Source organism: Delphinus delphis, chromosome 11 (genome assembly GCF_949987515.2).
Source record: "Delphinus delphis chromosome 11, mDelDel1.2, whole genome shotgun sequence".
In the NCBI taxonomy this organism is placed as follows: domain Eukaryota; kingdom Metazoa; phylum Chordata; class Mammalia; order Artiodactyla; family Delphinidae; genus Delphinus; species Delphinus delphis.
Genome location: NC_082693.1, coordinates 39,036,943 through 39,050,211, shown reverse-complemented (window position 1 = coordinate 39,050,211; position 13,269 = coordinate 39,036,943). Strand labels below are relative to the sequence as shown.

Here is a 13,269-nt window from a genome sequence, read left to right as displayed (position 1 = left end):
ACTTTGGGTCTTAGTTGCAGCATGCAGGATCTTCATTGCGGCACATGGGGTCTTTTTTAGTTGCGGCATGAGGGATCTAGTTCCCTGACCAGGGATCAAACTGGGGCCCCCTGCATTGGGAGCATGGAGTCTTAACCACTGGACCACCACGGAGGTCCCTGCAGTTATTACTTTTTAACTGTAACTCATTTATTGTTTGCTTGTAGATGGTTGGTCTTCTCCCCCAAAATACTTGCTCCTTGTAAGCAAAGACCTTGTCCCTGTTGTTCATGGCTCTATTTTAAGCACCTGGAAGGGTGCCTGGGACATGGTGGTTGTGCGATAAATATTTGTTCATGGGGCTTCCCTGGTGGCGCAGTGGTTGAGAGTCCGCTTGCCGATGCAGGGGACACGGGTTCGTGCCCCGGTCCGGGAAGATCCCACATGCCCGCGGAGCGGCTGGGCCCCTGAGCCATGGCCGCTGAGCCATGGCCGCTGAGCCTGCACGTCCGGAGCCTGTGCTCCGCAATGGGAGAGGCCACAACAGTGAGAGGCCCGCGTACCGCAAAAAAAAAAAAAAAAAAAAAAAAAAATTTGTTCATGAATGAATGAATAATGCAAATTAACAACCTCAGGCTGTGGAGAATATTAAATGAGATGACAATGAAATACACCTGGCACAAAGTAGCACTCTAAATCTAGGTTTCTTTCCTCTTTATCCTCCCTCACCTCCTGTATCCAATCCTTCAGCAAGCAAGCCAGCTTAACCTCAGCCTCCAAACATACACTGAATTCTCAGCTTCATTCATCTCTACTACTCTAGTCAAGCCACCCTCACCTCTCACCTGGACTACAAGTAACAGTCTCCTAGCTGATCTTCCTGCTTGCTCCACTTGCTCCTGTTTCTCTCAAACCCCAATCCATTCTCTACAGCCAGGGAGATCTTTTAGAAACACAATTCAGATCATGTCATGACCCAACTTACTTAGTAACATAATCAATAGCTTTCTAGGTACTTAGAATTAGTCCAAACTACTCTACATAGCCTGGCCCCTGCCATCCTCTTAGATTTCATCTGCTTTAGGCTAACTGGCTTTCTCTCTCTCTCTTTTCTGGATTTTAACAAATTTACTTCCACCCTAGCGCCATAGCACTGATGGATTCTTCTGTCTGAATCTTTTGCTAGCTGGCTCCTTACTGTCATTCAGACTTCAGCTTAAATGGGGCTTCTTTTGAAAGGAAGTGTCACTGATCTAAACTGGTTATTTCTTCTCACACTGCTCTATATAGCACTTAATACTATCTAATGCTTACTTGTTTAAGTTTGTTTCTTCCCAACTAGGTTTTAAGCTTTGTGAGTTCCAAGACCTCACCTGTCATGTTTTTCGCTCTATCTTCAAAGCTAGAGAAATGCCTAAAACATATAGTATACGCTTAATAAATATTTGTTGAATAAATAAAACACTGTGATAATGGTGACAGCTAAACCTCAGAGGACTTGGCCACAAATTCTAACAATTTTCCCAGGAATAAGATTTGCAGTTCCGAAGTTAAATCCTGGAAGACTGTGGAAACCCGACAATAAAATATCTGGGGCTGAAGTCTGGGGGAATCGGAGGGAATATATTGCAACTTTGGCCTTTTTTAACCTACCCAAGGACGCCGGAGACCTTGCAAAAGGGAGGCCTAGAATCTTTTGACCAGAAAATCCAGCCCAGCCACAACGGATATTATCCATCCATGATTCTTTGCAGCCGCTTTTACTAGGTTGCAAAGGCGCAAACACCTCTAGGACCCCGGGTTCCTTTCTGTTTCTTTATGAATGAACCGGGTCTAGTCTGCGCACGCGCAGCTCCTGGTTCTCCCGCTCCACGTGAGGCCCGCCCTTTGCTTCTGCCAACGGCTCCGCCCCTATCCTTTCTAGTGGACCAATGGCGAGCGGCCTGGGGGGCGGAGCCCTGAGCGGCGCGGCAGTGTAGTTCCCCGGTCGCCCGGCTCCCTCGCCTTAGTCTTGCTGTGTTGTGATCACGTGGCCAGCTCCGGGCGCGGCGCTTGTTTTGGTTTCCCTCTATCTTGCCCCTGGCAGCTTCAGGGTGAGCGGCTTTCCTGTGCCGGTTGCTACACCTGCCTGCACTCGACTTTCTCTTTTTGGGGCTCTCTCAGCCCCAAGTTCTGCAAGCCCCTCGGGGCCGGTTCCTGCCATGCCGTTAGTTCGCTACAGGAAGGTGGTCATCCTCGGATACCGCTCCGTAGGTGAGTCTCGGTCTTGGGCAGAGCACGGATGCACCGCGGCTTTTTGGCCAGAGGAGGCGCACTGCCGCGGGTACGCGACCCAGGGAGAAATGGTGGCATCCTTAGAACCAGCTTGTAGAGCGAGGATTGAAAGGTTGGAGTTGAAAAGGCTGGGGTGGTGGTAGTGTAGAAGGCTGCAGGAAGCTGGAGCATGTAAGAGTTAACGTGGGCTTTACTGCTGGATCACCGCGGTGGTCCTCAGCGTTACTCTGGGGGGTGGAGGTGGGGTTAGGATTTGATGGCGGGGGCGCGGTCTGGGTGGGGCAAGTCTCAGGTGCCCGGTGCAGGACTGACTGGGTCCTAAGGAATACCGGATCTTCCCAGGGGTGGGGTGGGGTGGGGAAAGGCGGCGGGAAAGGCTTCCTGCGGCGCTACTGTATGCATCCGGTGGCCAAGGTGCAGCGACCCAGGGCGAAAAGAGGGTGAAGGTAGCCTAAGGGGAAGCATTGCATGGGGCATTCCCAGGCTAGGATGCTAATTTGGGGTCCCCTTTAGTCCAGGGCCACACAGCCCGAAAGGACAGAGGATGTGAATATGGATGGGTGATTTGGATAAAATTACCTCTGCTTCCCACAGGGAAGACATCTTTAGCACATCAATTTGTGGAGGGCGAGTTCCTGGAAGGCTATGATCCTACTGTGGAGAATAGTGAGTAGACTTCTCCCCTAGGGATTGGGTGGGGAAGGCTTGGGTGCCCCATCCAAGTCCATAGTTTGGGATTTTCCTGGTGCCAGAGGGATGATTTAATTAGACATTAAATCTAATCTCCTCTAGCAATCCTGTTCTGAGTGGAGCTAGAGTGTGGATTTTCCAAGATACTGAGTCCAGGATGGTGTATATGTAGACAATAAGAAGCCTAACATTGTCTCTCCAGGTTCCTGGAGAGCTCTCTAGACCTGGCCCATCTATGTCAATATATAGGGGCACAGATTGCTAGTCCTACAAGGCACCTCACAGTCAAGTTTTCTTTTCTTTTCAGCTTACAGCAAGATAGTGACTCTTGGCAAAGATGAGTTTCACCTACACCTGGTGGACACAGCAGGGCAGGTACCAGTTTGGGGTAGGGTATCTAAATGTGGCAGTTCAGTCCTGGGAGATGAAGTCTGGTAGCCTCTGAGGCTCATCTGTAAAGTAGGATTAAAAGAAAAGCATTTTAGCAGCATTTCAGTGTGCAGCGCTGATTGGAGCTACTCTGTTAATACTTGTTGAACAGAAGTGACTGGAGTAGGGAGTGCCACAGGGAGGGTCCCCAGGATACAGCCCACCAACCTTGGCTATCTGAGTGCTGTGGATCTAGGTATTGATGTTTCTATTTCTTGTCAGGATGAGTACAGCATTCTGCCCTATTCATTCATCATTGGGGTCCATGGTTATGTGCTTGTGTATTCTGTCACCTCTCTGCATAGGTAAGTGACCAAGGTTGTGAGTGGGAGACTTGGGAGGATCTGAGGGCTGTCCCAGAATAAAGTTATAGATTCATTTCTTGTGTTTAAAGTTTCCAAGTCATTGAGAGTCTGTACCAAAAGCTACATGAAGGCCACGGGAAAACCCGGTATGTGGCTCTGGGGGATAAAGACATAGTGTGGACCCGAGGGGAGAGGGAGGACAGGGGCGTATTGATCCAAATTAAGGAGAAAGTCAGGACATAGATCCTGTCTGGTTTGATGGGGAGTTGTCCAGCTCTGATTTGAAGGAGGTTGGGGTCCATGGGGAACAGAGGGGCTCCTGTAGTAACTGCTGTTTCCTCCCAGGCTGCCAGTGGTGCTGGTGGGGAACAAGGCAGATCTCTCTCCAGACAGGTATGGAAATCTCTGTAGCTTAAGGCGAAGGAAAGTGAGCTGGACTAGGAATGAGCCAGGGTCTTGTCGTGGCTCTGCCACTGATTCGAACCAGTCATTTTACCTCTTCATTTCTAACTTGAAGGGTAAGACAAAACAACCCTTCTATTTCAAAAACTATCATTTCATATTTCAAGTCTCAGTCCTAGGCTCCTGTAAAGATTTTGCAGAGAACCTGGGGCCATTGCTGTCCTTCATTTTCATGTCCCAAATTTGCTTCTAGGGAGGTCCAGGCTGTTGAGGGGAAGAAGCTGGCAGAGTCCTGGGGTGCGACATTTATGGAGTCATCTGCTCGAGATAAGCAGGTGCTGGGCCTGAAGATTAGGAAGGTGGTGGCGGTAGCAGTGTTATGGCACTGCTTGGTGGTGGGGATGGTGGGGGAATGGGGTGTTCACCTCAGAGTTGGGTGGTATTGGCAGTGAACTAAACGATTTTTTTTTGCCCTGAATCCTTATCCCTTGCAGCTGACTCAAGGCATCTTCACCAAAGTCATCCAGGAGATTGCTCGGGTAGAGAATTCATATGGGCAAGAGCGCCGCTGCCATCTCATGTGAGCCCTTGAGCGTGGGGTAGCTGCCTTGATTCTGCCCCTGGCACTTGCCAGGCTCCAGTGGGGGCTTGGGGGGGGCAGGCCCTCAGGACTTAACGGGTTTGTTCGGTTGCCAGCTGTGTCCCTTGCCCTCTGGGCACACAGTGTGGTACCCTCATGTTTGCACACTTACCTGGGCTCCAGTGGCCTGGTTGTCGATGTTTACAAAGAGGCAAGGATGTCTCATGGGCACTGTCCTCTAGCTCTGTTTTTGCTAAATAAATGAATTGTTATAACCTATGGAGTTGGGATATGAGTCCTGGGCATTGTCTATTCAGGACCCAGTCTCCTATGTAGGTTTTGGGTGTCGGCTGGGTGAGGGGAGCTGGGGACTCCTGAAGTGGAGCTGGCTCCCTGGAGTGACAATGTATATATGCAAATAAACTGATTAATCTTTTTGTAGTTGACTTCTCTGTATCTGGGGAGAGCTCAGGGCCAATGTCTCCTTTTCTAAGGAGTGATGACTATGGCCTTTGGTAGAGAATCTTTCCTCCTACCTTGTTCCTATTCCTTACCCCTCACTCATTCAGAACCATTACCCTAAGACTTACTACTTATCTTTCCCACCTTTCTTTTCGACTCTTCTCCTATACAGGTAACCTATTGACTGCCACTCCCATCCAAATTTGTAGGCTCTCACAATCCCCTTAACTACAGAAACACCACCCTCTAGTGGCCGGCTGCCACATGCTGACATAGCTTCCCTTGCGGGGCCTTGGCATTTGCTGGAACTCAGAGAGGATAGGGTTTGGGTGGAGGAAGAAAGACCCTTGTTCCTAATGATGTAAGAATTGTGACGTAGTGTGAAGGCAGGGACTAAAGTGTTATGATGATTTCAGCTTTTTAAGAGTTGAATAAAGTAAGAAATAATGCCCCTGCTCAATCCCCACTCCCTGCTCTCCATCTCCTCAAGTGCCTTTCATTAAAATGGATGTTCTTTGCTCCTTTCATACCTTTCACACCTTTGGAGTTGTGCTGCCTTTTTTGGTTTCAAAGGCTATTGCTTCTGCTCTTTCTTATTGACCGGCCAGCTCGGTAGGAGGATGGGTTTGGCTAGGAAAATTTGGTCCTACCTGCCTCTACCCGCGACCCCTCCCCAGTAGCCCTAGGGCCTAACTGGCCTAATACCTCCTCCAAGGACTTATAAGGGTTACCTGAATGGTATCCTTCACAGGAAGGGCATAGAGTTCTCCTGCCAGCTGGGGATGCACTCCTGCCAACTCTGTCAATGCACTTAGTTGGGGAAAATGGACAAAATTTAGGTGTGATTTTTAGCTGTGACCTTATTATTGCCTGGCTCCAGGCTAGTTGGGCTTACAGTTGGGGATGATGGTTTGTCATGCTGGTTTTCAAAAGTCCTGCCAGCTGCTTTTGCATCTCTGATCTAGAATCTAAAAAGAATTAAGGGCTGCAGGAAGGAGCATATTCCAAAGAGCAATCTCTCGGGGGCTTAGGAGTCTCTTTAGGGTTGTAAACACCCTCTCTCCCTACACTAAAATTAGGTCCTTTTATGCATCTGACTTGGAATTCTCAATAAGGGTACCTACACTCCTGCTGTTATTTCCATGAGGTCTGAGATAGAATAACAAATGTCTGAGGTTTTCTAGAAGTGTATCAAACAATCTCAAGGCCTGATAGTAGTAAAGAATAGTGGTTAATGGCTGGGTTAAAAGAGTAAAAGAGTTACTCTTCCACTTAGCTGTGTGACCTTGGGCAGACACTTAACCTCTCTGAACCTCTCTCAGTTTCTCATTTATGAAGTGTAGTTAAACCTTCCTCATAGGACTGATGTGAGAATTAAACTGAAGTGATTTATGAAATACTTAGCATAGGTCCTCATACATAATAAACCCTTAAGAAATAGTGGCTATTGTGTTATTTGAGGTCTTTCTGGTGAGGGTCTGCCTCTGGGTGCAGAGTAGGGAGAGGCCTTCTATTTTCCAACTTCTGACTCTTGGTGAACTTATTCCACTATAGCTGGGACAGGTGTGGGGTCAGTGCTGGACTTTTTTGCTGAAATAGACCTGAATGGTCAGTGAAGAGCATAAGTCAGTGTGTGGCTAGCACAGGACATATCTGATCCCTCCTATGACTCTGGCCAGTAGGGATTTAGGTCTCCTGCACTGTCCAATATGAAAGCCGCAAGTCACATATTACTATTTAATTTAGTTTTAAAATCAACTAAAATTAAAAGTTCCTCAGTTGCACCACCTACATTTCAAAGTGCTCAATAGCTACATGTGGCTAAACCATATTAGATAGTGTGTAGTGCATTTCCATCATTGCAGAAAGTTCTATTGGGCAGCACTGTAAAAACCCTTTCCCACAAAACCAGCCCTGCACCTGATTTGCCTGCCTCTTTCTCCACATCTTAAAAAAAAAAATAATAAAATAAATATATATGAATACACACACATATCCCAGGAAAAACATGGCCATTGTTTTGCATCCTGCATGGCTCAACTTCTCACTTCATGTGGTTTGTTGAGCAATTTTACCTATTTCAGTCTCAATCTCTTCATCTGTAACATGGACATAATTACATGTAATTCATAACGAGGGTGAGTAATAACTAAGAATATATAAAGTATCTAGCACATTTGTTAATTTGTCTCCTCCTGTCCATCCCGTGGATAGAGTTAATGCAGAGAAGTCATTTCCAATCCCTTCTCATCCAGACTAATGGAGGGGGGGGGGGTGTCTGTATACTGGGATCTTGTCCAGAATAACAGTACTCCGGCCAGGTAGCAGCAAGGCTACAAGTTACATGCTCTCTAAAAAGGGGTTACATGTTTACTAAGAAGGGGGACACAGGCCCTGAAGATTAGGAAAGAAGGACTGGGTCTGGGGGTGGGAGCACCCGGCAAAGGAGGGGAAACTCTACATTTATGTTTTGATGGGGGAGGTGATTGTGGGGGCACTAACAGTCCTCTTTCCTCTCGAGGGGATTTGAGAGTCAGAAGGAACGACTAGGGACTCGTTCCGTTTTTCTTCAGGCCCCCGAACGTGGCAGGAACCCACCCTTTGCAGCGCCAGGCGCCGTGCCTCACTTTCTCCATTTGCGGACTCCAGTTCCCAGGATGCAGAGCAGCGGCCAACCTCCTGGCTCTTCTTCCATCCCCCTCCCGGGAAAGATTGCTCCTGGTCAAGGCAAGGGGCAGCTGGAGTTTCAGGGGCCGATAACTCCAGGGAAACGGAATTAGAAAGTGCACGGAGTCCTAGTTCTACTAGCCGGGCGGTAAAGGAGGCAGTTCTAGGGCCGGGGCGAAGAGGAAGGGGGCTTCTTTCCCACGTGTCTGCACAGCGGCTGGCCCGGCGCAGTCGGGGTTAACCCGTGGCGGAGGGATCCCTTAGCGTGTGCGTAGAACTGCAGAGTCACAGCCTTTCCTCCGAGAGGGCCGGATCCCTCCGCCGCTCCGCTCCAACACAAAATAGGGCCGCGTCTTCTCCTTTCTCCCCCTTCTGGAGTGGGGTTCACCAGGCAAAAGGGCCACCCGGATCTCGCGCCGGAGGCTTCCTGAATCTCCACGACCATTGCCGAGATCTCGGGCCAGGAAATAGCCCCTTCGCAGGAACCACCCTACCGGCCGAACAGGAGGCGGAGGGGGGGAGGCGGAGCGGCGCCGCGCTGCACTACTTTCCTCTCCGGTTGCAAATGGCTGCCTCGTTCCCCACTTTCCGCTCAGTTTCCTGACCCCCCGGCGCCGGGAGCCGGGCTTGGGCCATGCACCTCTAGGCCCCCCGCGATCGCAGCCAGCCGGGGGTCGAGGGGGTGCCGCCGATCAGAGCCGGCCAGGCCGGGGGCGGGGCAGCTCCCGAGGCCAGAGGGGAAGGGAGGCGAGCGCAGGGCCCGGAGCGGCCGGAGGGGAGCGGGCAGAGGGCTCGCACCGCCCGCCCCTTCCTCTTCCTCGCCCACCTACCCTCCTCCCTTCCCCGGGGGGAGCAGAAGGTGGGGGGCTCGAAGCCGCTGAGGGCGAGCGCTCGGGGTCGAGGAGCCCGGCGCTGGGGTGTGTGTCAGGTTCAGCTCCGCGGCCCCGCCGGCTCCGTGTCGCCGTAGCTCGCGCGGCCCCGGGGCGCCGGCCCGAGCGGGGAGAGGGGCTCGGCGCTCCTGCGAGGGTCTCACGTTCCATCCGGGCCCGGCGCGGGGCGGCGCGGCATTCCTTCCGGGCTGCTGGGGAGGCGCCTCGACGTTCCATCTGGAGAGCCTCGACGTTCCGCCCGAGCCCGGTGCGGGCGGCCGGGGCGCTGGCCCAGCCCTAGGACTGAGAGGCCGCCCGGCGACGCGGATGCGGATCCTGCTCGCCCAAGATCAAAGCCACCGGTGCTCTCTTTGTGTCCGCTCGGGATTCGCCGCCCAGGGGCTGTCCATGGAAACCTAAACTGCTGGAACCCGAGGCAGAGAACCCTTCTTTGGCTTCTTGCTTTTTTGGGGAGGGGGAGGGTGGCCACTCCGACCTGGATTTACCGTTCTTGGCCCCCCTAAGCCCCCCCGTGCGGGGGGCGGCTGTGATCGCTCTGGCGGTTGGAGGTCGGGGAGCGGCCCGGGCTCTGGCCATGTTCTCGGATGAGGATTTCTGGATCGCCCTGTGAAGAGGTGAGTGAAGTCCGCCCGGCCAGGGCCCAGAAAGGGTTGGACTGGGGGCATAGCCAGATGGACTATCTTGGCCGGAGCTGGCCTGTAGGTTGGAGAAAGGGGTGCCAGAGCTGAAGAGGGTTCCTTTGGCAGGGTCTGTCAAGGGAACCCGAGCCAGTCGCCAGAGCACAACCGAGGCCTGGTGTCCTGGGGTGTGCCTCTTTAAAGACTGGGGGGTTCAGGGAACCACGGGAGTTTGGGAACCTGGCCAGAAAGCCTCTCTGCCTGTTTATTTTTGTGTTGGGGGGAGCTCTACCAAACTAGGACCCAAGCCCTGATGCCAGCACCAATCCCAGTCAGCTGCTTCTCCTTCAGGGTTCCTTGTGGGCCTTGGGAATAGAACAACTTGGGAGCGGGGGTAGGGTGGCACTGCCAGGTCCGATTTACTGCCAGGTTGGACTTTAAGGTTGCTCTTGCCCATCCGGGCACTCAGAGCAGTCTTTGGGAGACTCAGGGAGCCCTAGGTCCTTCACTGGGCCTTATTTCACTGTGCAACGAGGAGAGTGTGTGGAAACTGACCATTGTGATGAAGGGGTGGCTGGGGCAAGAAGGAGGCGGGGCTGGGGGCAGCTGTGGCCTTGCTGTTCAACTTTCAACTACCCCTGCCTGGCAGAGTGACCCTAGCGAGGCCTAGTGCTGTCTTAGCCTGCTTTGCCTCCCCTCCTCTCCGGATGGACATAATCTCTAGGGGATTATAGAGGAGGCCGTTGAGATTTGCTCCCTGCGAATGTGGGCTGCAAAAAAATGGCTTTTGTCTCCCGCTTTCTCTGGGCCTGGTGTGGAGAGCTGGTTGCCCATAAGTCCCTGGCCGGTCTTGCAGGCCCCTCCCAGACCTCTCCAACCTTTTTAAATCAGGGAATGTTAACTGGTCCTCTGATCCTGTCCCAACTCTGCAGAATAGGGGGGCCTCTATCTCTTTGGAGGAGAAGTGACCTGAGCAGAGCTGTGTCTGCTGAAGCCAATGTTTTCAGCCCTGGCAGGAGGTGTTGGGGAGAAGTGGTGTGTATGTGACTGCACGAAGGGTGCAGCGTGAGCCTCATGCCTCTGACCCTGGGCTGGGACAGCCCCTCTCACAGCTGTCATGCTGCCCAGCAGGGATTTGGCTGGTGTATTTTGCTCCCTCACTCTACTCCCTCCACCATATGAGGGCTAGACCTCTTTGAGCCTGGTCTTGGAAAGGAGAAAATAGGGATTTGCCCTTGAAAGATTTCTGGGTGGTAATCCTGAGGTGAGAGGTGGCACAGGGGTGCGGGAATGAGGCTAGCTGTCGCCCATGCTGTCTGCCCTTGCCTCCTGTGGAGGGCCTCTCCTGTTGTCTGTCCCTGAAGAACTTCCTTAGGAGATACCTCTCCTTATTAGCTGTGGCTGACCCTAGGATGACCCAGGGGGCAGTCCGGAGGGTCTACAGGGCCACTGTTGCCATTTGGATTCTTCCCTGGAGGGCCAACCCAAAATGGGGGTGGGGAGAGGTGTGGTTTGAGTCTCAGGCTGGGAACCAGGAAGTCCTGAGTCCTAGAGAAGAGCTGTTCACTCAAGGGCCTGCTTCAGCCTTTCACCTCTCCAAGCCTCCATTTCCCCTTTGGCTGGGAAAATGGAGTTAAAGCTCTTGGTCTGGGATGGAGGCAGGGAGGAAAGTGGGTTGAGATGAATCCCTGCTTTTTTCCTTGCTGTTCTGGGCCTCTTTGGCCTAGGATTAAGGGGACCCACCATGGTTTTACTCCCTAGATCTGTATTTCTCTGGGATCCCTAGTTCCCCTGAGGAAGCCTGGCCAGGCATTACCCCAGTGTAGATCCAGGGAAAAAACCCTTGGTGTGGATGTGTGGTTTCTGGCTGTGAATGATGGGACAGGGGAACCTATGGTCTTTATTTGTTTAGATCTGTTTAAGGAGGGGCCTGACAACTGCTACTCAGCATTGGGGTGCAGGCGCTAGACTGCAGGGTAGTGAAATAGGGCTTCTTGGAAGTGCCTCTAGATTCTTTTTCCTCAGCTTGGAGGACACTCAACCCTTTGCTTGTCTCTCATCTTCCATGGTGCCATGAATGAGGCTGCCGCTTTGGAGGATGTTGGTACTGATTCCCAAGGCTAGACGAAGGTGGTTTCTGTAGCTCCCCGAGCAGCGCCAGCATTACCAGCTTGAGAGGGCTGCGCTTGGGGGAGGGCGGAGGAATTTGTCCCTCTGGCCTTGTGTGAGGCAGTCCTCCTCCCACCCACTGCACTATCACTGTTGCTTTTCATTTCTTGATGTTTGTGACTCCTTTAGCCTTAACTTTGAGAGCACAACAGTTGGAAGATCTTGGCGGCATTTAGTGGTAAGGTACAGCAAAAGTTGCACACATTTAGGAAACTTTGAAGCCTTCCGGGTGTGGTCAGGCCTTGGATAACTGAATAGGAAGAGGAGCCTGGCTGGTGCCCTGACCTCCAACCCCTAATTCACATAGGAGGCTTCTAGGCGGCCCCTTGAAGTTCCAGAGCAGCTTTTCTGTGGGCTGGCTAGATGACCACCCTGCTTTCCTTTCAGGTGTGATTGTGTGGGTGGCAGCTTTTCTGTGGGCTGGCTAGATGACCACCCTGCTTTCCTTTCAGGTGTGATTGTGTGGGTGTGATTGTGTGGGTGATTGTGTGGGATGCTATTGTCCTGGGAACTCTTAGACAGGAGGTGGGAAGTGGGAAAGGGCACTGGATCCTCTCTTTACCTCTTTGGTAAAGAGGTGATCTGGGAATAGAGGTAACAGGTATCAGGTGATATTTCACTTTCCCAATCTAGTAGAATCTAATAGTGTGAGGGGAAAAAAGTAAAGTAAAATTTCCCTTCCTGTGACATGCTACATGAGGCCCACTGCCAGTGTCTGGAAATGGAGTGTTAGCTCAGGGAAAGAGGACTGATAATGTGGTTCTTAGGTAATTGATTTATGGATCCTGGGCACCTTTGAGGGTTCCCCACTGTCTCATCTGCCCCAGTCACTCAACCCCCAGTGGCTGACTGGGGTATTTGGTTTGGGAAGAGAGGCTTGTCCTTACTAAGGTTGGTGTGGTTCTTCTGGTTAAACAAGAGGAGTGGAGAAGGTGAGAGATACAGTTCTCAAACTTTTATTTAGAGTTTTGTTTTAGGGATTCCCCTCTACCTTCTGTAGGAAAACTATACTCTGTTTCTCTGCTTAAGCCCCTACCCTTCCCACTAAGAGCTGTTTATACCTGTCCTTTTCTCCCTTCTTCTATAGGACCTCTTTCCTCTTCCTCAGCTCTGTAATTCTTATTCTTTACTTCTCTCTTTTTGGTACTGTGTTTAGTTTTATCTGAGGTTTAGGAAAATATACCCAAAGGTGTGGGTCTTGACCTTCTTAGGTATAACTTTAACGTGTTTCATTTGGCTCTGGGATAGGCAGGCATATCTTAGAAGAGGGGACCGTTACCCGCCACCCCCATAGTGTGTGTCGAAACCCTGCTTGACGGAAGAGGAAGGAAGCTACTTTGCTCTGTCCTGCCCCGTTTAGAACAGCTCCAAGTGGTGGTGTGCTTCCTGAGACTACAACTCCCAGCATGCCTAGCCTCAGGCCTGGCTACACATGCTCAGTAACTCTTAAGGCCCACTTCTGTTAACTACTAGGGACATCTGAGGAGGAAGGGCTGTTGGTGTTGCTAAGGGCAACGACCTCAGGCCTTCAGGCTGGATGAGATCCTGAGCTCAGTCATGGCAAGGGCCAGGGGGGTGGGCCTGGGTTGGATTTAGATGGGCAGTGGTGGAAATTGGGGAGTTTCTTCTGTTGTGATTGGGATGTTCTGGTTGAAACCAGTGGAGATGGGGGAGATCCATTCAGAGATAGGCTTTAGTTCCAGTAATGTGTTCTACGTCCTGCGAGACCCCAGGGAGAGGGACTTCGGCTGGACTCAGACTTCTTGTTATGACTGCCCCTGGGTTGGCACTGAAAGGCCTCTAGG

At 51.7% G+C, this 13,269-nt stretch overlaps 2 protein-coding genes across 3 annotated transcripts in view; both read left to right on the top strand.

The window, feature by feature from the left end:
• Positions 1–1,963: 1,963 nt before the first annotated feature.
• On the top strand, positions 1,964–5,096 carry RHEBL1 (RHEB like 1). 2 transcript variants are annotated; one of them, XM_060026194.1, is made up of 8 exons: positions 1,964–2,232; positions 2,848–2,919; positions 3,251–3,318; positions 3,595–3,677; positions 3,767–3,823; positions 4,023–4,070; positions 4,333–4,414; positions 4,574–5,096. In XM_060026194.1, the coding sequence occupies exons 1-8, from the start codon at positions 2,181–2,183 to the stop codon at positions 4,661–4,663; spliced, it is 552 nt and encodes a 183-aa protein (XP_059882177.1). In that variant the 5' UTR covers positions 1,964–2,180; the 3' UTR covers positions 4,664–5,096. The 2 variants fall into 2 exon arrangements, with proteins under 2 accessions (XP_059882177.1, XP_059882178.1); XM_060026195.1 differs by lacking the exon at positions 3,767–3,823.
• Positions 5,097–7,122: 2,026 nt separating this feature from the next.
• The window catches only part of KMT2D (lysine methyltransferase 2D), a 38,758-nt gene continuing 32,611 nt past the window's right edge, over positions 7,123–13,269 (top strand). The window contains exon 1 of the mRNA XM_060024710.1: positions 7,123–9,292. The gene's annotated coding sequence lies outside the window, so the exon portion shown is untranslated. The remainder of the gene's footprint in view (positions 9,293–13,269) is intronic.